General features: G+C 43.0%; 1 protein-coding gene across 2 annotated transcripts in view; it reads left to right on the top strand.

Moving 5' to 3' along the window:
• LOC111145742 (astrotactin 2) overlaps positions 1–27,827 on the top strand; it is an 867,423-nt gene that overhangs the window by 277,369 nt on the left and 562,227 nt on the right. For both annotated transcript variants that reach the window (XM_022500914.1, XM_022500912.1), the window contains one exon: positions 26,770–26,877. In XM_022500914.1, the coding sequence (XP_022356622.1) occupies positions 26,770–26,877 (108 nt within the window). The remainder of the gene's footprint in view (positions 1–26,769; positions 26,878–27,827) is intronic.

Raw genomic sequence — 27,827 nt, 5'->3', positions numbered from 1 at the left:
CTGCATGTGGGAGGCTAGAGGGCTGCCCCTAAGGTCAGCCTCTGGGTCCGTGCTGCTCAGGGACAGGGACCCTCGGAAGGTGGTTTCTGAACAGGCAGCTTCACATCCTCTGGGAACTTCCTAGAGATACAGGCTCTCAGACCCTGCCACCCCATGGCAGAGTCCAGAAATCTGCATTTTAACAGCTTTCTCTCTTTTAGCGAGAGAGGCAAGACACGAGGGAAATATTCCCAAGTTTGGCTCCTTTGTCATGGACTCTCAGAGCCAGAGGGAACTGTAGGTCACAGCTCCCAGCCCCTTTTGGAGCTTTGTCCTGCCCGTCTGGTCTCTCTTGTTTATGATGTGACTCTCTTCCGCGTCAGTAGTCATCGTCAGCTTAAAAGAGGTGAATGGCCGGAAGCTTTATAAGCAGGACGTAGGGAGCCAGGCCATGTGTTGTGTGGAGCGTTGAGCTGTGGCATATATGTGAACCATTAAATGTGAAAGGACACGTTCCATAGTCATCTCTCCGTCCTCTCCTCAACGAACCCATCACCAGTTACTAATCACTGCCAGGGATGCCTTGTTGACTTCTCAAAGGCCTTTGTTGAAGTTGGTGTTGAACAAGCAAGGTGTCTTTCTCTCCTGGGGCCTCTGACAAGCCAATGGAGTCATGTATCCATGAATATCGTACCTTGGCCCTTTCTTTCACAGTGTAAATGGCCAAGGGCACCCTTGGAAGTCTTGGACACGGTATAGAAGTATTTTTGACTTGTAGGCATCATATGGAGCCAGTACCTCTTTGTGAAATTTGCTTGGCTTTCGACGCCACCCCTGGGTGGCCATAAGTGTAACAGGCGCCAGTGGGGGCTGATGGAGGTCTGGGCCATTTACTGGTGTCATTTACTTGTACTGACCTGGCTTGGACCTGCTCCTGGATGGCCATTTCCATATGTCATCTCTCCTTACATGACTTGCTGAATCCGACAGAATGTAGCTCGTGATAGGCAGCTCTGGCTGCCTGGGCTCTTGATACGACGAAGTAACATTACCAGGAGCTCCCCTCATCCCTGCAATTGCAGACCTCTCCACTGCAGGTGGCATGGCCTTATTCTTTCTGAGTCTCCTAATAAACACTCATCATAAGCTCCACACAGGATTTATTCAGATCTACATTTGGGGGTCCGCTGGATCAAATGGTGCAGATGGTAAGGTTGTTTACACCACAGACTGACCTGCTACAGATCATTTTGCTGATCTGTGGCCTACTTGCAGCTGACATCCTTCCATGTCACTGGGGAAATGGGTCAGGGCAGTGTCCCCAGTGTTAAACATGCTGCCTTCAGAACCCAAAGAAGACCCCCCACGCATTCTGCTTCTTTCCTGGAGGGGTGAACGGTAAGATGTAGGAATTTCTCATTTATTCGTGCCACAGACCACAGAAACCTAAACTCTTCACTGATGTGGCAATGCCCCAGTTCTTCATAGGATTTATCTTGGACCTTTCAGAGCATGTCTATCTTAGCACGCTCTTGACTGTGCTTTCCCTTCCGTGTTCATCTGGTCCGATTAGCATGATGCATGAACAGAGAGAGCAAACCAACGTAACATTCTGCAAACTGTCTGCATGATCCATGTCCCTTCCAACTGTTACTGTGGAGGGTAGGATAGTTAATGCAGCCCTGGGGCAAGACTAGAAATATGTAGTGCTGCCTACCCCATGTGAATGGAAACTGCTTCTGATCCTCCTTCCAGATAGGGATGGGAAAAACCTTATTTTCCAGATCAACGGCCACAGACTCTATGCCCAAGGCTGGTTAATTGCCAGACGCCACATCTGGCAGCCGCAACTGAGCTGACCATTTGTTTGAGTTTGTGGTCGCTCCTTGCCATCCTTCTGGATCCATCTTTGTTGTTAAAGGACCAGGTTGGTGAATTAAATGGAGATAAGATAGACCACTAGCCCTGCCTCTTTAGAGTCTTTAAGGGCATTACTTACCACATCTATAACCCTCAGCATGAGAGACTGGTTTTGGTTTCCTCTCTTGGCTAGGGATGGAAATGCCTACTTGGAAGTGGATGTGCAAATGCCCCACCAGGACAGTTTATCATAGAGGAACAATGGGAAAGAAACAAGAGAGCAATGGGAAGAGGGCTCTGCCTCTCATTACGTATGTCTGTGTATATTATGCACTTGGGGACTGGGGACATGATCATCTCACATGACATAGACCTAGGTGAGGACTCCAACTGATTACCTGACCCCCATTCGAAGTATGCCTTGGGTCCCTGGTATCAGAGTCAACTTGTCTCCAACTAGCTTTGAAAAATCTGGATATTCCTCTTACCTGGGCATATGGCTCCCCAAATACAAGACTGGAAGTCTCTCTGAGGAACGCCTGACCTACTATGTACATTTGCTGTAGTGTTACACCCTTCTTTGTGGGTACCCTCTGCTTCAGTCAGTGGGTTCAGCCTCTGCTTCAGTCAGTGGGTTCAGCCTGAGAGTTGGTTCAGGGCTAGAAACTGGGTATACTGTAGAGGCTCAGCAAACACTTGCCGTCCTAACACAATGACTCATTTTGCCAGAAGTGTTCAGCATGTGTGTAGGAAGGTGGAGTTTCCAGTCATTCACAAACAGATAGGATAAAATTTTCCTATGAGCCACCACTTTCTTCTATTTCAAGGTTTTGCCTCCCTCCCGCATACCCAAAAGGAGCCAAAATATTTTGTAATTGTTCAGCACTTCACAATTACATAATCTCTGAATACAAATCACTTCCTTTAATGTGAAGTAATAGCTGTGCGGTGTAATGAATTATCCTTTCCCATTCCAGTGCCATGCATCTGTTCACCTCCACCTGGCATATTCTACCTGCAGAAAGGATTCGAAAGTCAGGCTTCATCACCTTCCTGGGAAATTGAGGGTAACAGCCATGTCACAGAGGGTCCCTTAATTGTTGTTACTCATAGATACCTTATCTCAGAGAAGAACTAGTGAGGCGGGAATTGGCATCCGTGTTTTTCATGTTCAAAAAAAAATTTTTTTTCAAGAGTCAAAGAGATTAAGTCATTTTGTCAAAATCGCACAGCAAGGAAGAATCTGAGTGTAAATCTCGTCCCCAATCGTGGTTTCTTCCTAGCCTCAGGAAGGGTAAACTTTGCTATTAACTGTGGAATGAAAACTTCTAGAACCAGTGGATGAGGGGGTATGGTGGAGGCAAAGGGGCAAGGACCCTCGAGAACACTCCCTGATTTGCTGTCCCCTGATAACACAAGCCCACCTGGTCCTCCATGGGGCCCTTCCTGCCCTGGCTTCCCCAGGCCTTGGCCCCTCACTCCCTTAGCCTGAAGCCATTCCCTGGGAAATTCAGAGCAATTTGGGAAATGACACACTGCCCAGCAAAATGAAATTTATCCTTTCTTTCCCTTCATTTCCCCAGTGAGCTCCTCATATAACCAAATAGGTGAGTTCCTGAAATGTAGATATGTTTGTAAGTGATTTCCAGACCTGTAAATCCTCTCTTTCCAAAGGCAGGATGGCTGATAATGTGTGATTTTCCCTTTATCCCTGGAGCTTTGAACTTTTCTACATGTTTTCACATTATCTATTCATTCATTCATTCCACAGATATTTATGGAGTGCCTTGCTATAAGCCAGGCACTCGAGTGAGAGCACCGTGATGGAAAAACAGAAATTCTAGTCTGATGGGTCTGTAGTGATGGAAGCAAGAGGCAACCAAGATATGACATCATCTCAGATAGTAATAAATGCTATGAAGGAAAACGAAGCAGGTTAGAGAGTATGTGGGAGTGGAATAAGAGGACATCTCAGGTGGGGTAGTAAGGGAAGGCTTCTCTAACATGATACTGAGTAGGGACCTGCATGAAGTTGAGAAAGAACATTCCAGAAAGGAGCAACATCATGAGCCTGAGACAAGAACAAGGATGATGTGTTTGATGACCAGCAAAATGGACAGGGTGAAGGATGCATTGTGAGTGAAAAGGACAGAAAGAAATAAGGATGAATTGTTTGTTCTCTGGAAGAGAATGAAAGGGACCAATATGGCTGCCATGTTTTGTCCTGAGTAAGGGCATGACTGAAGATTGTTTGCCTAAATGGGGCAGGCTGGGAAAGTCGTAGGGTCGGGAGGGACCAAGGAGAATTCTGACTTGGCCATGTGAGAATTTCTCATCTGATTTGCATAGTGGCTTTGCAAAATACGTGGGGGAAGGATATAATTATTTTTCTTTAATGAGAAAACAGAGAAGGTAAATGACGTACCTAAGCCACGTGGTAAGTGATAGAATGAGGACCCAGGGATCCTACGTATTAGCTAATGCATGTATAAAAGTTGTCAGTGAATCCGTTTCTGAATGACAGTGAAATTATTTGGCACTTTTGCTCTTGTAGGAGGGAGGCAGAAGTTGGAAATGATTTTTTTTTTTTTTCAAAACAGTGTTTTTTAAAAGGGGCTTTTGCCCATATTCTGCCCTGCTGTCCTAGGATGTGGGAACCTTTGGGTGGGATCTTGCTCCAGAGGGATGCTGTTCATCCCAGGATTGCTATGTCTGGAGAGAAGTTGAAAGATGCAGTGTGGTTTCTGCTTCGAAGAGATACTGTTTTCTCCTGGATGGGAATGTGGGAGGGCTGAGTGGGGAATGGTAGTGAAGGGAAAGGGAAAAGCAGACTCTCAGTACACGGTAGGTAGGGTATTTCTGTTTGAGATGAACAGACTAGTAATGCAGCCAACGGGATTAATTAGAGAACATCTCTTCAGAGGCTCTGTAGCATGACACCATGGGGGTTGCTGGTGAGAATAACCCCTCCTGCTCCATTTCTTCTGGCCAACTCTTGATAGAGCCTACTGGGTGCCCATGACCACACTGAGAGGCAGTGCCTACTGGGTATCAGGTACCACTCAGACAGGCAATCCCCCTGTCCATGTTTTGAGATGCTCTGGGGAAAGCTGTTCCCAGCTCCTGACAAAGTTGCCCAGTCTTACCAAAAACAGCTTGATTGGCACAACTCTGGGCATTAGACTGCTTTGCTTTTCTTTGTCTTTCTTTCTTTCTTTTTTTAACTTTACTTCTTTTCCCCCTCTCCCTGAGCTATTTAAAACCCTAAACTTCTCCAAGGGAGAAAAGAAGGAGTGCAAATAGCAAATTGAATTTAGTTCATTTCACTGGGATCTGAGCTAATTAAATTTGGCATTTGCATAGGCCCCTTCCTGTGTCCAGCACATGACAGCGGTGGACTTTCCACTGCGAAAGGGTCACGGAGTTTCCTTATTCCTAACAGGGTTCCCCTTTGTCTCTTTTTCACCTGTTCCGGGCCTTGCTGGCTCTGAAAGCTTCTGTCCACAAGAGGTACCCAGAAGGAGCCCGGGGTGGAGGGAACCAGGCCTGACTGTGAATCAGCTGTTTCACAGTCATCTGGACACATGGCCTGGCACATCACTTCTAAGATCCTCTGCTCATCCTCTTTATGTCATGGACTTATTAGTTGGACCTACTTAAATGATGCATGGAAAGTGCTGTTTTTGTCTGTATTGTTTGTGCTGATGCCTGACCCCCAAACACACACACACATACACACATACACATCAGTGATCGTGGTCATCTGACCATCGAGGAACACTTACACGGGCCACAGGACAGCAACTAGGCTACAGTAGGTGAGCAGATCCCTGTGCAAGCCTGACTTGGGAAGAGGGACTTGGCAAAGGTGTTGGCTTCAGGCTTTGATGGCTGCCTCCCAGGACCCCATTCACATTGAGCAGGATGAGACATTTCTGGTGAACTCTTGTACCTTCCCCTTGTCTCCTGCTTCGCTCTTCCAAAGTGACAAAGATCATTTAATGTAGCAGTTACTTGCACCTGCTGTTCTAGACTGTTTGCCTATTTATTTTTTTTACTCCTGTGTGCCCAGAAAGGTGCATGGGAGGCAGACACTCCAGTGCTTCCATCCTGTGTCAGGAGGATGTTTTCACCAAGACCCACAGAGGCCACGGTGAACCCTTTCCCGAGTACAGCAGTCCCCACACCTTGGTTAGTTTCCACTCACTTGCTACACAGCTAAGCCAGATGCCTTTTCTTTTCTCCACCATGACCTCTCTCCACTCTCCTGCCTCCCTCCACTTCCATGCACCCCAGCTGGAAACCTGATCATTCTTGGCACCAGTCCCAGGATAGCGGGAGCGACCCCTACAAGGTATCCTCACAGTTTCCGCATCAACTTACAGGATAGTCTTACACACTTCATTCCATCACCTGCCTTCTTGACCGCTGCCTCCATCAGGATCCAAGTTCCTTGTCTGGAGGGATTGTGTCTCATTAACAGACCCCTAGCCTACTGTACAGGTTTCACATATAGTAGGTGCTCACTAAGTGTGCCATGTAAACATACAAATAAGTGAATAAAATTAAACAAGTATTTGCTCAGTATTCTGAGGTTTGAAAGATTCTTTTAGACCTTCCAGCAGTACTGAGAGCAGATGATATTCCTATTAGAGCTGTAAGAGTGAAGAGTTGAAGGAGGTCAGTGATTCACCCAAGGTCACTGTTGCAAATTATCATTGCTGCCTAATAAATTACTCCAACATGTCGGTAGCTAAAAACAAAAACCATTTTATTTTACACAGTTTTGTGGGTCAGGATTTTGGGAAGGGCTTGGCTGAGCAATTCTGCCTTGGAGTCTCTCCTGTGGTTATAGTCAGACATCAGGCGGGCTGCAGTCTTCTGGGGATTCAGCTGGGCTGGGTTTTCAAAATGGCCCACTGGCAGCTGGGGGTGCTAGGTGCTGGCTAGGGATTCAGCTGTGGCTGGTGACCCGTGCTTCTGCAAGTGGTCTCTCCAACATGGTAGTCTCTAGGTGGTCAGACTTTTTGGATAGTGTAATCTTCCCAGGAGAACCATGTAAAACTCCACGGTCATTTTTGACTTAGCCCTGGAAGAATGGCTTACCTGTGCCATTCTCTTTCAGTCCAAACAGTAACAAGCCCCTCCAGGTTCAAGGATAGGAGATCCCACCTCTTAATAGGAGGTGTGCCCAAGAGATTCTTGGGGGGGTTATGTCTGAAACTACCATAATCGTGTAATCAGAGGACTAAAACTCAAACTCAGGGATTCTGACTACAAATCCAATCATATTTTGCTAGTCCATGATGGGTGTGTGTGTGTGTGTGTGTTTGTATGTGTGTGTAAAATGAATTTCCCATACACGAAACAGTTCAGAGCTAATGCAGTGTATCAGCATGGGCCTCAGTTCGCCTTGTAGCTGCAGAAAGAATTATTTCACTAAAAACACAATTTATGGTAAATTATTGAATTGTCTCTGTTCCAATTTCATGCCTGAAATGTAGAGGAGAAGGGAAAACACATATCCCTCTGGGATTACCTCTCTGTCCTTAAGTGTGATAAACAAGAATAGTATTATTTGCAAAGGATATTTCTTAGACAGAAATGCATATTTTAGTTCTACATTTAACCAGGAAAAGGATGCTGGCTTAATCTAATATGCCATAGACTGGTTTATTATTTTTTTAATTTAAAATAATTTATGCTCATTAAAGAAAGTTTGTAAAGTTACTAGAAGTAAAACCATAATAAGTGAAAATTTATTGTAACATCATCATCCAAATGCTACTAACTTTTTAATTTTGCTCTAATTTCCTTCCAAGCTTGAATTATCTTTTTCTATATGCAATTTAAAAATCAGCTTTCCTGAGGTGTACTTTATGTACAATAAATCACATCCATTTAGAGTTTACAATCCAGTGAGTTTTTGGAAGTTGTGTAATCATTTCCATCACCCCCCAAAAATTCCTTGTGATGTTTTCATAGTAAATTCTTCTTTATACACACCAGCATCAGGCAATCACAGATCTGCTTTTATCTATCTCATTATAGACTGGATTTACCTTTTCTAGAATTCTATGTAAATGGACTCAGACAGTATGCATTCTTTGTGTCTGGTATCTTTCACTCAGTGTTTCTGAGATTCATCTATATTGTTGCGTATATCAGGAGTTCCTTTTTTAAAAGGATTTTATTTATTTATTTGACACAGAGAGAGAGAGAGATCACAAGTAGGCAGAGAAGCAGGCAGAGAGAGAGGAGGAAGCAGGCTCCCCACTGAGCAGAGAGCCCAATGCGGGCCTCGATCCCAGGACCCTGAGATCATGACCTGAGCCAAAGGCAGAGGCTTAATCTGCTGAGCCACCCAGGTGCCCCAGGAGTTCCTTTTTAAATGCCGAATAGTATTCCATTATGTGGATATGCCTTATCTACTCACTTGTTGAGTGGACATTCGAGTTGATTTCAATTTTTTACTACTCTGAGTAAGGCTGCTATGAACATTCATGCACAAGTTTTTGTGTGAATATATGATTTTATTTCTCTTTATCAATAATTAGGAACAGGATATGTGGGACATAGGGTTGTATGTGTAAGTTTGTGAGAAAGTAGTTTTTTTCTTTTTTAAAAAAGATTTTATTTATTTATTTGAGAGAGAGAGAGGGACAGCATGAGCAGTGGGAGGGGTAGAGGAAGAGAGAGAGAGAGAGAGAGAATGAATCTCAAGCAGACTTCAACCTGAGCTCAGATCCACCATGGGCTTGATCTCAGGACCCTGAGATCAAGACTTAAGCCAAAATCAAGAGTCAGATGCTTAACCAACTGACCCACCAAAGTGCCCCATAGTTTTTTGTTTTGTTTTTTTAAAAGAGTTTATTATTTATTTATTTGACAGAGGGAGAGAGAGAGAGATCACAATTAGGCAGAGAAGTAGGAAGAGAGAGGAGGAAGCAGGCTCCCCACCAAGCAGGGAGCCTGATGTGGGGCTCGATCCCAGGACCCTGAGATCATGACCTGAGCTGAAGGCAGACGCTTAACCAACTGAGCCACCCAGGTGCCCCCCCTGTTTTGTTTTTAAAGTAGATGCATGATATACATTCTTTTTTAAAAAAATATTTTATTTATTTACTTATTTTAGAGAGAAAGAAAATATGCACGTACAAGTTTGGGGAGGGGCAGAGGGAGAGGGAGAGGGAGATAGAGAATCTCAAGCAGACTCTGTGCTGACTGTGGAGCCAGAAGTGGGGCTTGATCCCAGGACCCTGAGATCATGACTTGAGCAAAAGTCAAGAGTCTGATGCTTAATGCCCTGGGCCACCCAGGCACCCCTAAGTTTTGTTTTGTTTTCCAAAGTAGGTGCACAATATACATTCTCATTAACAGTGTATGAGAGTTCTACCCACTGCCAAACCTTGTTGAAATTGGTAAGACTGAACTTTGTTCTTTTAAATTTACCCAGACTTAAAAAACAAACAAACAAACAAACAAAACCCACCATTTCAATGATTGCATAGTGGTATCTCATTGTGGCTTAATTTGTATTTCCCTGATGACTAAAGAGGTTGATCATCTTCTCATGTGCTTATCGCCATTCTTTGTTAAAGTATTTCTTTCTTCAAATAATTTGCAAATTTTTAAACATTTTATTTATTTATTAGAGAGAGTGAGATAGAGAGAGCATGGGAGGGGAGGTCAGAGGGAGAAGACCCCCTGTGGAGCTGGAAGCCAGGTGAGGGACTTCATCCCGGGACTCCGGGATCATGACCTGAGCCGAAGGCAGTTGCTTAACCAACTGAGCCACCCAGGCGCCCTATTTTGCAAATTTTAACCAAGTTTTTTTTTATCTTCTTCTTAAAAAATTATGAGGAGTCTTCAGATATTCTCAACACAAGTCATTTGTCAGATATTTGTACCTTACACCCCTCTTTCCCTGGGTCTTGTTTTCTGTGGTTTCTATTATTCATGATTAACAGCAGTCCCAGGCCGACACTACACCTTCTAATGTGACATCAGGTCTCAGGTAGCCTCAAACTACATCACCGTGCTTCATGCCCCTGCCCACCTCATCACGTAGGCATGTTACCATCTCACAACATCGTAACAAGGGTGAGTATAGTACAGTTAGATTTTATGAGCAAGAGAGAGCACATTCACATAACATTTATTACTGCCCCGTTTTTATGAGTAGTAATTATTAATCTCTTACTGTGCCCAATTTATAAATTAAGCTTTATCACAGGTAGGTATGTATAATAAAACACATCCTGTATATTGGAATCAGTACTCTCTGTGGTTTCAGGCATCCACTAGCTGTCTTGGAACGTATTCCCTGTGGATGAGGAGAGAACTACTGTGTTACAGACATTTTCTCCCATTTAATGGTTTGCTTTTACTTTTATAAGTGATGTCTTTAGGAGAGCAAAATGTTTTCACCTTTATATAATTTGTGTATATATGTATATAATTTTTTTTCTTTTATGATTCATGCATTTGGTCTTAACCTTAGATCTTTGCCTATCCCAAAGCCACAAAGATGTTTCTCCTGTTTTCTACTGGAAGTTTAATAGCTTTAGTATTTACCTTTAGTTCTATGACCTGTTTTGAGTTAATATGTGTATTTGACATGATCTAGGGCCTGCGTTCCTTTCTTTTAGCATATGACTCTCCACTTGTTCCAGCACCGTTTGCTGAAAAGGCTTTTCTTTGACCATTTGTTGAAAAAGCTTTCCTTTGACAACTTTGTAAAAATCTGTTCTATGTGATTCTGAACTCTGTTTCATTGATCTATATGCCTCTACTTTCACTAACAATACACTGTCTTGGTTACTATAGTTTTATTACAAGTCTTAAAAACAAGTAGTGTAAGCCCTCCAATTTTGTCCTCTTTTAAAATTGCTTGGCAATCCTTGGTTACTTACACTTCAATATAAATTTTTAAATCAACTTGTCAATTTCTACTAAACAAACAAAAACCCCTAAACCCTGCTGCATTGTAAATAGGATTGCATTTAACCTGTCGCTATATCTGGGGGATAATGACATCTTAATGGTATTGAGACTTGAAGTCCACCAACTTGGCATATCATTCCATTTATTTAGGTTTTCTTAAATTTCTCTTAGCAGTTTTCTGCTGTTTTCATCAAAAAAATCTTGTATGTCTCTTGTTAAACTTACTAAGTAGTTTCTTGCGCTCTTGTAAATGGAATTATTTTTAAATTTCATTTTTCATGTGTGCGCTGCTTCTATATAGAAATGCAATTACCTTTCCTATATTAATTAACCTTTTATCTTTCAGCCATGCCAAAGTTACTTATTCTTCCAATTGTTTTGCAGATTCTTTGTAATTATTTTTCTAAACGATCATGTCACCTGCAAACAAACATTTCCTTTCCAATCTTTATGCCTTTTCCTTTTTCTTACCATATAGAAATGTCTAGAGCAAGGATGTTTCTCAAAGTTTGATTTCCAGCAGTTTGACTATCAGCATAGGCCTTTTCCCCCGATGCTTATCCCATTCAGTGTTCTCTGAGCTTTGTGAATTTGCTAGCTTATGACTTTCTTATACCAAATTTGGTTAAGTCTCAGTCTTTCTTTTTCTCTCTCTTTCTCCTTTCCTTTCCTTTTTTTAATTTCACTTTCTTTCTTTCTTTCTCTTTCTTTCTTTTTTTCTTTCTTCCTTTCTTTCTTTCTTTCTTTTTCTTTTTTCTTTCCTTCCTTCCTTCCTTTTTTCTATCTCTTTCCCTCCCTCCTTCCCTCCCTTCCTTGCTTCCTTCTTTTTTCCTTCCTTCCTTGTTCTCTCTCCTTTTTTTCCTTTCCTTCCTTCCTTCCTTCCTTTCTTCTTCCTCCCTTTCTCCTTCCTTCTTTCCTTCCTTCCTTTCTGTCTTTATTTTTTTCTTTCTTTCTCTATCTCTCTCCTACCCTCCCTCCCTCCCTTCCTTACTTCCCTCTTCCTTCCTTCCTTCCTTCCTTGTTCTCTCTCCTTGCCTTCTGCAACTCCACTTATCTGTATTTAGAGCTTTTGATATGACCCCATAGATCCCTTAGAGGCTGTTAAATATTTTTCAATGTTTCTTCTCTCATGTCTTCAGATTAGAGCATTTTATTAATCTATCTACAAGGTCAATGGCTGTTTCTTCTGTTACCTCTCCTAAGCCTATCCAGTGATTTTTTTTAACTTCATATAGTTGTTCTATATTTCAGTTCTAAAATCTTGATTAGCTTCATGTATGTGTGATTTTTCTGCTAATAGTCTTTGTATTTTTTTATTCGTTATAGTCATCTTCTTCTTTACCCTTGTGAGCACAGTTACAGTAGTTGTGTTAAAATCCTCGTCCATCAGGCTGTCTCGGATATCCTGAGCAGGGACTCCAATCCCAGTCATTTCTTCTTCCCTTTGCTGTGCTGCATATAATTCATCCTGTGTGTGTGGTTCGGAGGTCAACCAGAGGTGTGCACAAGGTTTACACACAGACTATGAGACCCTCTCTGGATCTCTTCTTCTTTGGATTCTTCCTTCCCTTCCTGGTGACAGGGGTTGATCTGAATCCTGTCCATGGAGATTGTAGTTTTTCTTGCCATTTCAGGTGCTCTGAGCCAGACTGAAATTATGACTACACTCAGGATAAAGCTTGAAACTTGAGAAATTCACCAGTGCTGCCTGTTTTCTCCATGTTTCAGCTCCTTTCCAAATATACCTGCTTGATTTAATTTCCAGAGCCCTTAGGTGTTTCTGTTTGTCTGTTTGTTTTGCATTTTGTCTAAAATTTATTGCTCTCTGGAGGAGAGTAGCTCTGTTCATATCTTACTCCTCCAGTCTATAAGCAGAAACTCTCTTATATTTAATAGTAAATCCATATTTACAAATTTATGATTTTTACCCCCATTCTTAAAATTAGTATTGGATATAGGTATTTTCTATGTATCTCATTATCATCATGCCCCCTTTAATGTTCCAGCATAATTAACCATTCCCTTCAAGTTGGGCATTATTTTCCACTTTCCTGTATTTATAAATAACATTGCAATGAGTGTAATGCTACATAAAGCCTTTCCTATATTTAGGATGATCTCCTTAGGGTGAATTCCCAGAAGTGGGTCAAAAAGGATGCATATTTTTTAAGGCTCTTTTTTATATTGCCAAATTGCTTCCCAAAAGGGCCATACAAATTTGCACTGCTTGCAACAATTTAAGAAAACGATTATTTCATAAAACCTTTGCCAGTACTGGATATTATTAAACCAAGAAATAACACTTGTATTTCACAAGGTGAAAAATTATAACCAAGAATTTATGAACACATATACATGTGATATTTTAATGTCAGAGAATAGATTTTTTTCTGGTTCTATGACCAGAGACTTTAAAATGAAATAGATGTATTATAGGGAGGAAGACTCTAAAAAATGAAATTCTGAGCAAATAATCACAGAGAATTACAATGAGGGAGGAATTTGGGAAGCATAGAAAGAGAAAATATATTTGCACAGGAAACTCAAAGATGATAAACAGGCCAAAAAAGCATAAAACTTTAGCCCAAACTTCTGAAAATACTTCCAGAAAGGCTGAGCTTTCAAATTTGTCAGTTCATGGTGGGAAATTTTGAAAAAAAAAAAAAACAACAAAAAAACGAAAAGAAAAAAAAAGAAAGAAAGGAAGAAAACAAACTTTTAAAATTGCCTTTGGAACAATAAGAACAAGCAAATGATTGTCCCATTGCATGAAACAACTGAAACCTTATTACCAGATAAAAGTATAAAACAAATTCATTCTGAATCTGTCAGATCTGTCATTTATATCAAAAAATATCAGAAAAGTAGAAAAGGAAGAATAAAGATATTTCATAAGAAATGCAGCTCCAATGTACAGAGGAAGTACTGAGTGTTAACTTGAAGTGTCTGCCTCAATTTCAGTCCCTAGACTCAAGCAAATTACTTTTCCAGGGCTAACGTGAGTTGATGGTATGTGTTTAATCACAGAGTAGTTATATTCATAGAGGAATCAAGGGTAAGTCGAGAGGCTTCCACAGTTCTGAAGGACAAATCATATCCTCCTTTCAAATAGGTGGTGAAGCACTTTTGAAACTTGATCTTGATTCTCAACAATGGTAAGGTCAGTTGGTCAAATTCACATAGTGAGCATGTGTGAAGGGAAGCTGGAAGCTCAGGAAGCCATTGTGGGTTCACTAAGAGAAAATCATGGCAAGCAAACTACATTTCTAGTTTGGGTTGCTTTGTGGTGCAGGTAGATCAGGGAGATGGTACAGGCACAGGATATCTGAATGTCAGCAAGCTATTTGTCAAAGCTTCTCATAGGTGTATTGATTTTTTTATATGTCTTTATCTGAAGAGTCTATCATCCCAATTAAGTGCAAGCTTTGTGACAATAGAATATTTCTGTCTTACTCCCCGGTGCATACACTTTCTGGCACATTATAAGCTCTCAACAGATATTTATTGAATTAACAGTATTTTGTTGCTATTGTTTCCAAAGGAGGAAATTGTGGAGTGTTTGACAGTATAGTCAGATTGTTCACTTTTATTCAATTTCATGGTCCCAAAGAGCTTTCATTAAGGGACTGATGTCAATCCAAGTGAGTTCTCTAACTATAAGCTACCGGGTTCTGTTCCTTTGTCTAGTTCTCTTCAACACCTGTCTCCTTGCCTTACATCAGGGAAGACTTGGCATCAGATACCAACAATAGCAAGAACCACAAAAATAGACTTCCCCACCCACCCTTCCTCCCTCCTGGCTATGTGGCCTTCCCCAAGACAAATCATCCCTACAAATATCAATTTCTTAATATTTAAAACAAAGGTATCAGCATCAATTTGTGGTATATGCTTGACATGTTGCAAACATCCAGTCATTCCTTTTCTTATATCCTATTCCTTTTCATATTTATCCAGTTCAATGAGGGTGTGCTAGTCAGGGAATAGTGAAAACATGAGATCACAGGACTTGGATGAAAAATATCTTGAGACACTAGGAAGAGAGGGCCAAAATATATAGACACATTTGGTAGTATAAACGTTCTTTGCTTTGGTTTAGAAGAAATCAATTCTACAAACACATGATGGGAAAGACCAGATTTATTTGCAGTGCCTGGGAACAAAAAACTGAGAGCATACTGAGTACATGTCAGCTGCCAGTAAAGTGGGGGCCAATCCTGGGCTGCATTATTATAAAACTTGTGTTCAGAGAAATGGAGGCGGGAGTCCATTTCTGCTCTGGGTGGGTCAGAGCACACCTGGATTATCATGCGTTGGTCTAGACATCATAAATCAAAAAGAACTTGAGCACCCTGGAGTATGTTGAAAAGAATATGACAAAACAAATTTGAAATCTGAGATGCATATCAAAAGCACTAAGACTGGAGAACTGTGATGTAACACCCAGTATTATAGAGTGAAATAATCACCCTTGTATGTAGCTGATCAGAGTGGAATTGGTCTCACCTTCCTGGAGGACATCTTGACGGTATGGACCAAAACTTTAAATATGTCAATACCCTTCGTCCCAGCCATTTATCTTTTTACTCTCAAGAAAATTCTACACATGGATGCACAGGAATGTGTAGAAAGATTTATCTTTAGGAACATGTGGTGCAGTATTATAGTGAAAAATTGGAAACAATATAAAATTCAAACAATAGGGAATTGATGAAGTGCATGATGATACATTGGTGTAATGGAATATATCGCGGACATTAAATGATACTGCAGTCAGTACTTAATGACATGAAAGGATGTATGTGACATGTTTTATGTAGCTTCATTTTAATTCCGTAAGCAATCGCAATTCATTTTCAAGAAAAAAAGGAAAATAAGAAATGTCAACACAAAGAAGGAAAACTCAGTATTCAGAGAAACTCACTATGAATACTTTGGTGCATAAAGGTGTAGGTATGTGTACAGTTGAAGATACTGGTATACACCTGCACCTAGATACAGACTAGATGTGTATATATACAGACATACATGATATATATAATTTACATAATATCAGGAGAGCTAAGCGTATAGCTAGATCCTAACATGTATTTCTTTTCTTTTTTTAAAGTATTAACTAACACTACTTTAATAATCATATTGCAATATATAAATATATCACACCAACATGCTGAACACCTCAGATGCCTATAACTAACATGTATTTCTGATATAAATGGATGAATTAATTAAAGCTTAGATATTTTAAAACAATATGCACTCATGTTATAAGACAACAAAGTCTAGTTGTGAACACATATGCATAGAAATGCATAGTTAAAAACTAGAAATAAGGGAAATCCATTGGGAGGCAGAGTTATTAGCTTGATTATTATTTTACTCTTTGTGTCTTCTAACTTGTTTTTTTTTTCTAATTTTCTACAATAGATATGCATTGACTTTGGAACCCCAAAACAGTCATAGTTTGTGTAAAACATATGATATAAGGAACGGCTGAAGGCATGAGGAGGGACATTTAACTTGGAGGGAAATATCAGGCAGCTGAAGGTCCATCATTTGGAGTTATGGAATAGCCTGAGCCTGTAATTCCCAAAGGTAGGCACAGTCTAGAGGGTGGAAATTATAAGGAACTTGATTCTTGGCCAACCTCACAGTCTGTTCTGCCATCTATGAACTGTGTGGCCTTGAACAAGTTGCTTGTGGTATCTCTGACCTGAAGTCTCCTCATATTGCAAATGGGGGTAGCAATGCCTATCTCAGCCAGTTATTGTGGGGGCCAAAGAAGCTGCCTACCATTGCAGGGAAGCCAGTAAAGGTGCTAAGCATTCTGTGATACTTGCTAGGTGTTAATGTCTTTTCCAGGAATACAGCATGTTAGTAACAGGACAGGCTTGGACCTGGGTCTCTGGACACCCAGTTCATCTTTAGGGCTTAGGGCTGCCATGTGATGACAGATAGGAAGGAATGTGGGTAGTTTTGTAAGACTGGACAAGGGGAGTGTTCTGGTTACCTCCTGCTGCATAAAACATCACTCTAAACTTAGTGCCTTAAGACAACAACAACCCTATGCTCATGTTACATAGGAGTCAGGAATCCATAAATGACAAAGGGAAGACAGAGGGGTTGTCCCAGTTCCACAAGGATTGGGACTCAGGTGGGAATAGTCCCAACATCTGTGGGTGACCCAGGGATTTGGAGGGTGTGGAGTGAGGATCATCTAGAAACTTCTCTCCTAGCTCAGCTGAGACTGTTGGTGGCACCACTTACATGGGGCCCCTTCATGTGGTTAAGACCTCTCACGGTGCAGGGCAGGTTTCCAACAAGGAGGTAAACATTTGAAAGTCAGTGTTTCAAGAAAGCCAGGCAGAAGCTGCATGGCCTTTTATGACCCATTCCTAATGCAGAGTCACTTCCTCAGCTGACTGTTTATTAAAAAACACTTCCTTTAAAGAAGAGGTAATACACACACACACACACACACACACACACACACACACACACATATACACACACACACACTACACAGAGTGTATATATATGTACACACACACACACACACACACACAATGGAATACTATGCAGCCATCAAAAGAAATGAAATCCTGCCATTTGTGATGACATGGATGGAACTAGAGGGTATTATGCTTAGCAAAATCAGTCAATCAGAGAAAGACAACTGTCATATGATCTCCCTGATATGAGGAAGTGGAGATGCAACGTGGGGGTTTTGGGGGGTTGGAAAAGAATAAATGAAACAAGATGGGATCAGGAGGGAAACAAACCATAAGAGACTCTTAATGTCACAAGAGAAACTGAGGGGGGCCGGGGGGAAGGGGGTAGGGAGAGGGTAGTGGGTTATGGACATTGGGGAGGGTATGTGCTATGGTGAGTGCTGTGAAGTGTGTAAGCCTGATGATTCACAGACCTGTACCCCTGGGGCAAATAATACATTATATGTTTATTAAAAATTTTTAAAAAATTATATTAAAAAACAAAACACACCTTAAGGCAGCCCAGATTCAAGGGGAGGCAAAGCAGTGTCCACCTTTGAGAGTAGGTACCAAAGGCTGGAGTGTGGGACCAGAGATTCTGGGACTGGCATCTTGGCAAACTGCAGGCTCCCATAGGGAACAGTGGGATGTCCCTGAAGACAAAGCTCTATTTTCATGAGGGACTGAGTTAAGTTTGATTGGAGAGCTTGTCTCCTGCCTAGATATTTCTTTGGGCCAAAATTTGGAGACAAATTGAGATATTTCCATTCTTGGGTGATGGGATGATTACCTCTGGGATGGCCGTATTACTCTCAAGTTCGAGTGAAGAATGAGCTTACAAAGCAGCAGTAAAACCATTTATTAAAAAAGAAAATAAACATAACTTTTATTAAGTGTTTCTTAAAATTACCCAGCATTACATTCTCATAGGAGGAAAATTCTAAAATGCAGAAGAACAACAATAAGAAAAACATTTTAAATACCCCAAATCTTAACTACTCAGAGAATAACCACTGAAGCACTTTAATATGTTTCTTTCAGTATCTTTTTCTACATAAAAGTATATGTATATGCATACATTTATATACTTAGTGGGTATGTATTTTTCATACAGAATAGGGTTCTTTTATAACAAATAGTTTTATGGTATGATTTTGAAATTCAGTTTATCGTAAAGTTTATAATAAAGACGTAAGTCAATCTGAGATGTTTATGATCTAGAGCTCTAGATCATAAACATCTCAGATTGACTTATGTCTTTATTTTTTAAATTAAAATTTTTAAATTAATATATTTTTCATTACACACACTCAGTGGAATCCACACTAAATATCAGCAAAATGTGTACAAATTTACACAAGTGGAATCTCCCATTGCATTCTTTGCTGTATATTTTTTCCCTCAATGATGTATCATAGAGAGGTCTACACGTCAATAAATATACATTTATATCACTGTATTTAACAGCCTCATGTAAGTCTATTTTAAGAGTATACCATTTTTTAAAAATCAGTCCCCTAAAAATGGGCTTCTAGGTCATTTCCATTTTTTTCTGAAATAATTAACTATCATGTTTAATTATACTTTACCATAAGGATTTTATTAACCATAATGATCAATTTTAAAAACTCAATGTGAACCCCAAGAATATTTCCCAGTCCTCCTTCCTGGGGCATCAGGTAAACCAGAGTTGGCATCTGGGTCCTTCCACTTGCTGGCCGTGTGACTGCAGATGAGGAGCGTCGTGTCCTCAGCCTCTGTCTGGTACATTTGGAAGGATAGCGATGGGGTAGTCACCTCTGGGCAAAGTGCCTGGCCTATAGCAACACCCCGTGACAGGTAGCGATTGTGGTCAGAGCCTCTTCAAGTGGGAGATGCGTATGAACATCTGTGGTCTAGCCCTAGAGCTCAAAGCAATCTTGAGTTGTGTGGTTTAGGGGGCGTGGGAAGTTTTAGCTGCCTTTGTCTTCTTCCCACAACTGGCACCATTTGTATTCCCCGGACGGTTGGGGGTCAGATGGGTTTTTGCATTCCCAAGCTACATATTTCTCTATCTGGTGCAGATCTGGGCAATCTAAAAATGCAATATCACTGTCACCAGCTCGAGGAAGACACGGAGCCTGAATAATTTAACATGTCACCACCATCCATCATGATACCAAGAGTGCGGGAGATGGAGTGTGGAGGGGTGGGCCTCCCAGGGGCTGGCACATCAGGTTTGTAGAAGGGCAGCACAGTCAGAGAAGAAGCTTTGCAAAGAAGAGCAATGAGTTAATTCTCATAGGGCCAGGAAAGACCAGGCACCCCCGATCCTGCTCTAGACTTTCCCATAATGTGACTTACAATTTGTTCAGATGCCTTGATATGCCCCAGAGCAAACCTACCATCAGGTCCTTTGTTTGCCATCAAATATCTCTCCCCCCTTGGGAAAGCCTCTAAATACCTCTGCATATCTTCATTTATTTATCAGTAAAATTGAAATGATTCTTATGTAGAGAGGGCTTAGCATCGTGCCTGGAATATCCTAATTGCTTCCTCCCCAGAAAGTAAGCTGCTGAAGTCAGGAAGGTTTTGCCTGCTGCATTCACTGTTGTATCCTCAGTGTCTAGAACACTGGCACGGAGTGGGGACATGGCCGGTAGTTGCTAAGTGAATGAATAAATGAATGAGGGAGTGCCACGATTACTTGGGGTGGCCCCTTGGGCCAGGGATCGGAATGCCTCAATTCAGCCCTGGGCTGCATGGCTCTCTAAGTCCCCACTCTGTGTCCCACCATGCCTTCTCCCTGTCTCTCACTGGTCCCAGGTCCCCCATTCTGTGATGTTACAGAAGCCTCTTTGTTTTAGCATTTTATTTGTTGGGGTAACATTCATACAACATAAAATCAACCACGAACTATTTTAAAGTGCGTAATTCATTGTCATTTCCCACACTGATAAATTTGTGCAACCACCACCTGTGTCTGGTTCCGAGACATTTCCATCACCCCAAAAGGAAACCATATATTCATGGGCAATCACTCTCCACTCTTCTCCTCCATCCACCCAGCCCAGTCAGCCACTGCTTTTGGTCTCAATGGATTTACTCATTTTGGATGTTTTGCATAAATAGAATCATGTACTACATGACCTTTTGTGTCTGGCTTCTTTCCCTTAGCAGGATGTCTGCAAGGTCCATCCATGTTTAGCAGGTGTCAGCATTCTTTTAGGGCTGAGTAACATTCCCTTAATATGCCCTCGTGTGGATACACCACATTTTGTTTTGCCGTACACAAGCTGATGAACATTTGTGTTGTTTCTACCCTTTGGCTAGTGTAAATAGTGCTGTTATCAACGTTCGTGTGCACGGATTTATTTGAATTCCCTGTCTTTAGTTCTTTTAGGGCATGCCTATGGGCAGAATTGCTGGGCCCCGTGGTGATTGTGGGGTTAGCTTCGTGAGCAGCTGTCAGGCCAGTTCTCACAGTGGCTGCACCATTTGGTATCTCACCAGCAATGTAGGAGGGTTCCCGGTACTCTACAGCTTCTCTAACACTTGGTATTTTCTTGTTTTTTTGATGATGGCCCACCTCCTGGCTGTGTAATGATATCTCATGGTGGCTTTGGTTTGCGTTTCCCTACAGACCAAGGACTCGTCTTTTCACGAGAGCACAGGGTTAGAGCATCAGACGAAAGTCACTCAAAGTTGGGGACCCCGCCATTTGTCATTTGTGTGATCTCTGAGAAGCAGCATTGAGGACCTGCGGGTCGGCTTGCCCCGCTTGAAATCGAGGTGATGCTTCCCTCCTGGGCCCCTTGGGATGTGTAGACAGGCCACTGCATCTGAAGTGCCCTAAGCAGTGCTCACCACACTAGAGAAGGGGCCTTGCCCGTCTTCTTCAGGCTCCATTCTGGATGGTTCAGGACCAGAGGAACCGGAGCCTGTGGAACAAGGGCGAAGGAGCTGCTGGTTCGTCTCCTCTCCTCTTGCCAGTCTCGGGCCCTTCTCACATTCCCTCAGCCCGAAATGGAAAGACATGAGGATTCCTGTATAATTAATGGCTGCATTTTACTTCACTAAATCACCAATTTCATATTAAAATACTAGCAGAGGGGCCCTTTTCTATCTGTCTGAATCATCTCCAAGTCCGTGTGTAATTGGCCTGTGGCCCTTTTGGACTAGATGGACGCTGAGAGGCTATCGGACTTGGGTGCCTGCCACCTCCCCAGGATGTCACAGAAAGTAGAGTCCTCCCTCCCCCATCCCCAGCAGCATTTCTTTTCTCCTGTGAAACTCAGGTAAACATCGAATGGATGAGGCCTGTGCCCTCACCCTCACTTTTTTGGTGTTTATGCTCTTTACACACATTCTGTCATTTTCCTCATAATGACCATGTAGGCTAAGAAGTTTTGTCTCTCCTTTTAAAGATGAACTCAGAGAGGGTAGGTGCTCGCCCAAACTCACACAGCTAAGAAGCGAGACCTCAGATTAGGACTCAGGTCTGACCCCAGCACAGTATCGTCTTTCTACACAAGGGCATTACCGCCGTGGCTCATGGATGACATTCATGTAGAGACCTGCTGGACCCCTAGGGGCCTGAAGATATAGCCAATGGTTCTTGTCTTCTGGTGGAATCTGAGCTATCCCATTTCTAATGCAATTCACATTTTTAAAAGAAGATGCAATACTTTAGTGGGGTCTGTGACTTACTCATCTCTCTCTGTGCCCAGATCCCAGCCCTTAATTATGCTCCATGATACCTGTCGTCCAATGCATCCGGAAGTGTGTTCCCTGATAGGCATTTGCTGCAGATAGTCTGGATTGAGGGGTGCTGCACACCTAAAATACAGACTGGATTCTGAAAACCTGTCATGAAAAAAATTTATAAGGTATTTTAATGTGGATCATTTTGTGTGAATTACATATTAAAATGATAGTATTTTTAGTGTATTGGGTTAAATAAATTATATTCTGAAAATTGATTTTACCTATTTGTTTTTTCCCATTCCTTTTTTTTTAAAGATTTATTTATTTATTTATTTATTTATTTGAGAGAGACTGAGAGCATGAGCTCGAGCAGGGGAGGGGTGCAGAGGGAGAGAAAAAGGGAGAGAATCTCAAGCAGACTCTCTGCTGAGTGTGAACCCAATGTGGGGCTTGATCTCACAACCCTGAGATCATGATCTGAGCTGAAATCAAGAGTCAGACGCTTAACCCACAGAGCCACCTAGGTGCCCCTGTTTTTTTCCCCTTCTCATGTGGCTGATAGGACATTTAACATGACATATGCAGCTTGTATTCTACTTCTATTGGACAGGTTGGTGTAGCAGCAACCTCTCTGAGTTTCCGTTTCCACTCTGGAAATGGTAGCTTGGTACCTACAGGAAGGAGCTGAGGTCAAAAGCATGGGAATGGAGAAGGACTGGAGAAGCCTTCATAGTAGTCAGGGGCATGATGTCCATGTGCTTGGGCATGTGGAATGGTGGAGATGGCCCTAAGATCGAGTTAAGCCTGGGGGTGTCTGGGTGGTTCAGTGGGTTAGGCCTCTGCCTTTGGCTTAGCTCATGATCTAGGGTCCTGGGATCGAGCCCCGCATCAGGCTCTATGCTCAGCGGGGAGCCTGCTTCCGCCACTCTCTCTCTGCCTGCCTCTCTGCCTACTTATCATCGTCTGTCAAATAAAGTTTCTAAAGAAAAAAAAAAAAAGAGATCTAGCTAAGCCTGAATGGAGTTCCTACCAATAGTACAAGTACAGAGGTCCAAGCGAGGAGCTTTGAGAAGAGGAAAATGTTCCCTGGGTTTTGGTGGGGGGGGGCACATTACACACCTGCTAATCCTTGCAGGTGAAATCAAGCTTTTGTCACTGCTCTGCCTGTGTGCACACACATGCACACACACACACAACGCGTGTGCACACACAATGTCGCAGACTGTTTTAGCCACGAGGCCGGCTTTGCAGGGAAGCCGACCCGATCCCGTCTCCGCTCCCTCACTTCCCGCCTCACAGCAGCTCAGAGACGCAGCTTATTCATGTGGAAGACAAGGCATGTAATGCCTTCCTTATGGGCGTGGCTGTGGACATTCAGGGAGCTACCTGCATATTTTACTGTGCGCGGGTTTAGAGGCCAAGGGAATAGACTCTACAGCCATTGCCGGGATGTGAATTGTGGTTCTGCTACTGACAAGCTGTGTGACCCTGGGCACATTACTTAATTTCCTCGTGTCTTCATTTCCTCATCCATTAAAAAGAGAATAAAAGTAATAACCTCCTTCTTAGGGTTAAGGATTAAACAAGTCGATATGTGTAAGGGTTACAACAGTGCCTGGCAGAGAGAGTGTTAGGCAGTGGTGAGCTTTTCTTTTCTTTCTTTCTTTTTTAAATTGTGTTTGAAATGTCTGGTGACTTTCTCTCACCCCAGCTAGACTGTCCCAGGAGGGAAAGGATCCTGTCTGAGTCCTGCCTGTCATGTTCACCACAGCAGGAGCATAGTAGGTCATTTGTTTGGGAGAGGAAGGAAAATGAGAAAGGGGGGAGAAAGGATTTCCTTGGAATGTTTTAAATAAGGGGGGTGGTGGAGATTGAAGGGGATGTGGGGGAGTCTGAGGTGGACTCCTGATAGGGACAGAACCTCCCCTTTTTCTCTGCTGCCCAAAACATAGTAGGAAGAATGACAGGTGCTCTCTGTACATAAAGTAACTATTTTATCCAATGCCTTCATTTTCCCCTTGGCCAAGAATTATGTGTAGATGAACAAAAATCCTCCCTTCCTCCCTTCCTATTCCATTCTGTTTCCTTCCTTCCTTCCTTCCTTCCTTCCTTCCTTCCTTCCTTCTCCCTCACTTCCTCCCTTCCTTCCCCTTCCTCCTTTCCCTTCCCTCCCCTCCTCTCCCCATCCTTCTCTCTGCCCTTTTTCCCATAACAGTAGAATATGTTAATGGAAGTTTAAAAAGCCCTCCTGACCTTTGAGACCTTTGCTCTTTCCCTGTTTCCAGAATGTCCATGGGGCCTCTGCCAACTCCACTTCAAAGCAGAGCCTTTAAAGAAAGAGCTGCATTTTGTAGAATCTGGAGTCTCCTGCTGTCTCCAGGCCCTACCCTTAATTGCTGGATGTTGGGGGTGTTTATACTAAGGGACAGGGACAGGCCAAAGACACCTTCCAGGACAAAGATCAGACATTGTTGTCTCCTATACTCTCCCATCTATGACAACACACTGTCTCAGGGAAGAGAGAGGGTAGATATTAATCTTTCCATGTTACAGAGCATTACTTTGAGAGGCAGTGTCAAAAGTGGTTAAAAATTTGAACTTGGCTGTTGGTCACATGTGGATACCGAGTCCAACTTCACTCATTATTAGCAAATCCCTTTTGTTTTCTGAAACATGGTGGTTTCATCTATAAAATGGGGCACAGTATACTTCCCTCCAAGGGTTTGGGTTCGGAATGGGTGGATGAGAACTTGGTGCCCTGATGCTGAAAGGACAGTCTGCCCTCCCTGAAGTTCCCTCTCGATTTATTTCCAGGAAAGCACTTTGCATCCTAGAAAGCTCAAATGTGGAGCTGGACAGACTAGTCCTGAATCCCAATTTTAGGACTCATCAGCTGTGTGACTCTGCCCATGCGTGTCTTTGTGTCTTTATTATCCAGGTTGTTAATTGCACTTTTGCTCTAAGGATATTGTGGTGAGGATTGTAGGCAGTAATGCATCGGCATCTTCTAGGCACGTAGCACATCGCTCAACGCGCCACTGGGATGAAACAATGAAGGCACAATGACCATATTTTAGGCAGAGTGTCTGCACATGGGATTTCTGTAGACTGAATGCCCTCCCAGAGAAATGCCATAGGGAACACGTCTTTGAGTTGAGCCATGTTCCCCACTGATCTATGTTTGTCATTTCCTTGGGTAGACTTTTCAATCAGGTAACAGGTGTGTATGGTGCTTGATTCAGAAGATACAAAATATTTGGAGGGGAGAGTGGTCTCCCTCTCTGCCCTGCCTTCAACTACTGCATCCAGCATATCCGCTTCCGCCGTGAGTCTCCTCCCAGACTCAGGCTATGGATGTCGACGTCAGTGACCAAAGATCTGTACCCAAACCAAAGGCTCCCTGTTTCCCTGCCCACGATGCGCCCCACCATGCTCTGAAAGCTCTCCCTGCACTGTCTCCTCTCTTGGGCCAAGACTTTACCAATGCTTTAATGCCTCTCTTCCCACATTCTGTGCTTTTTCATTAACAATAAATAAATAAATAAGTAAATGCACAGAGAAAATAAAAAAATATATATATATCTGTATTCCTCTCTGCAGAATTAACTGCTATTCATATTTTGGCATATTTCTTTCTGGCCTCTTATCTTGATCATTTTTGGAACCCACTGTTCATTGCGTGTTAATGCGTCACCCGTCGCCCCACATTTCTGAGTGTGTCTCTGAAACCCTTGTCGCTCCCCTCTCTTCTTTTCTATCCACGCTGCCCCCTGCCTCACCCAGACCCTCATGCCTCTCACCAAGGGATCCCTGAGCCTCACAGCTTCCTGCCCTCTGCGGCACCCACTCTAAGGCATGGGTGCCATTGTCATGTCCTTCACGTTGTATGTGACTAACAAACACATCCTCTTGCCCTGGGACCCTCCGTGATGCCCAAAAGCCGACCTCTGTGTGGCAGTGGAGCTTCTATCATGAGGCTCCCGTGGTCCTTCCCATCATCTCTCCACTCGCTGTTCCTCCGCTCCTCCCCGGCCCACGCTCCCCTTTCCCCCCCGGGGTTGCTCAACTCTTACCTTTCCCTGGAACTCCATTCTCTGCCACTGTAGCCCCATTCATCCTCCCAGCCCTGACTTAAATCCCCCTTCCTCCATAAAACCTTCTCAGGTCCTCCGTGTTGGGATGGATTGCTTTCCCCCATATTCTCAGCATCTCATTGTGGGGAAAAACATAACCATGAATTAGGTTAAAGCCTCCTTAGGATCCCATTTGTCTCCTGGACTAGCTTATGATCTGCCGGCTGGCAAGAACTGGGCTGTATCTATCTTTGTACCTCCAGTGTCTGGCTCTTGGCTTGGCATCCAGGAAGCATTGCTTGAAATATATGTGAAATTAAGTTGCCCGAAGTGTTTTCTTAGAGGCAGGCTCATCATTACTAAGTGACAATATAGCTATCAGTTAGTTAAGACCCACCACAAACCAGGTATTTTATGTATCCTATCTCCTTTCATCTTCATAGAAACCCTACAAGGTCAATAGTTATTGTCCCCATTTTATTAAGAGAGAACCCAGGGCTCAGAAAAAGAAGGTGTCCCCTCAAGGTCACAGAGCTCATGGCTGCGAGACCATGGTTAGAACCCAGATCTACCTCACCACAGAGCTCCACCTCCATCCATAAATCATGCTAGCTCCTGTGTCACTTGGGATTTACAGAAAGAAGCCTGGGGACGGGGCTGCTGATCTTGGTCGGAGGAGGGATTTAACAAGCTCCAGGAGGCTTACGTGACTAATGGGTTGCTCTTCCTTTCAGGCGGTATCAGCTTTGGGAGAACCAAGGGGAATTCCGGTTCAGAGGCAGACGATGAAACGCAGCTGACCTTCTATACAGAGCAATACAGGAGTCGTCGCCGCAGCAAAGGTAAGGAGTCCTGGGGAAGGTTCCAGAACCAGTGTTTGTAGGAGGAAAGCCTGGAAAGCAGACTCCATGCTCCGTGACAAACCTCAGCTTGTCTTCGACCCCGTCCCGACGCGGTTAACACAGCCTGGCATCCGAAACTCCCTCTAGACTTGGCGTTGGTCGTTTACGGCCTCCCCTTCCGTTCTTTATTTGCTCTCCGTCCTACCTCCTTCCTCAAAGGATTTGGGGAAGATTTTTTTAAGTTAATGCAGTGAAAGGAAAAAAAAAAAATCCAGCACCGGAATGAAGTAAGTAAAGGAATCAGATGGAAAGCAAAATAGGAATAAGGAAAATGATTCAAACCCAGGTTGGATCGATGCAGGGTGATCTCTGGCGTACTGTGGTGCGTAGTTCTTAGAAGGTGCTGGCCATTTCATGCAGAGCTTTAACAGTCAACGTGCAAAGGGAAATGGGCTCAGCGGTAAAATGTGCAGCGTCTATGGGATAGAAGCATTTGTTCAGGAAACTCTTCTTACTGGCCACCAAGACCAGAGGGCAGGTTCTCTAGTACGTTCCTCTAAAGGGGACTCCTTTTGATTTTCATGAGAGTGTCTTCACCAGGTGAAATCCGTATCCTTCTCTCTTACAATGACCCGGTAAGGAGTCATCAGAAGCGGATGCAGGACTCCATAAAAGGCTACGCCTTGGGGCTGAGGTCCACAGTTCTCTGATGATCGCACATACTCCGAAGGGAGAATAGGGCATGTTTCAGGCAATCACCTGTGAATGTCATTGCTCATCCCTGAGTATGGATGGGGAAACAGCTGGTTCAAGGTTGCAGTCTTGGAAGGGAACGGGGAGTGGGAGGTGGGGGGTAAAACATGTATTCCATGTCAGTGATTAACGAGAGTTCCGAGGGCTTAGACCTCCGAGGGCTTAGACCCAGAAAGAAGTAGTCAGGGTCCTCTGGC

This window comes from Enhydra lutris, unplaced genomic scaffold (genome assembly GCF_002288905.1).
Source record: "Enhydra lutris kenyoni isolate GAN:26980312 unplaced genomic scaffold, ASM228890v2 scaffoldscaffold13, whole genome shotgun sequence".
NCBI classification, from domain to species: domain Eukaryota; kingdom Metazoa; phylum Chordata; class Mammalia; order Carnivora; family Mustelidae; genus Enhydra; species Enhydra lutris.
The sequence above is the reverse complement of the archived record's forward strand: the minus strand, read 5'-3'. Positions and strand labels throughout refer to the sequence as shown.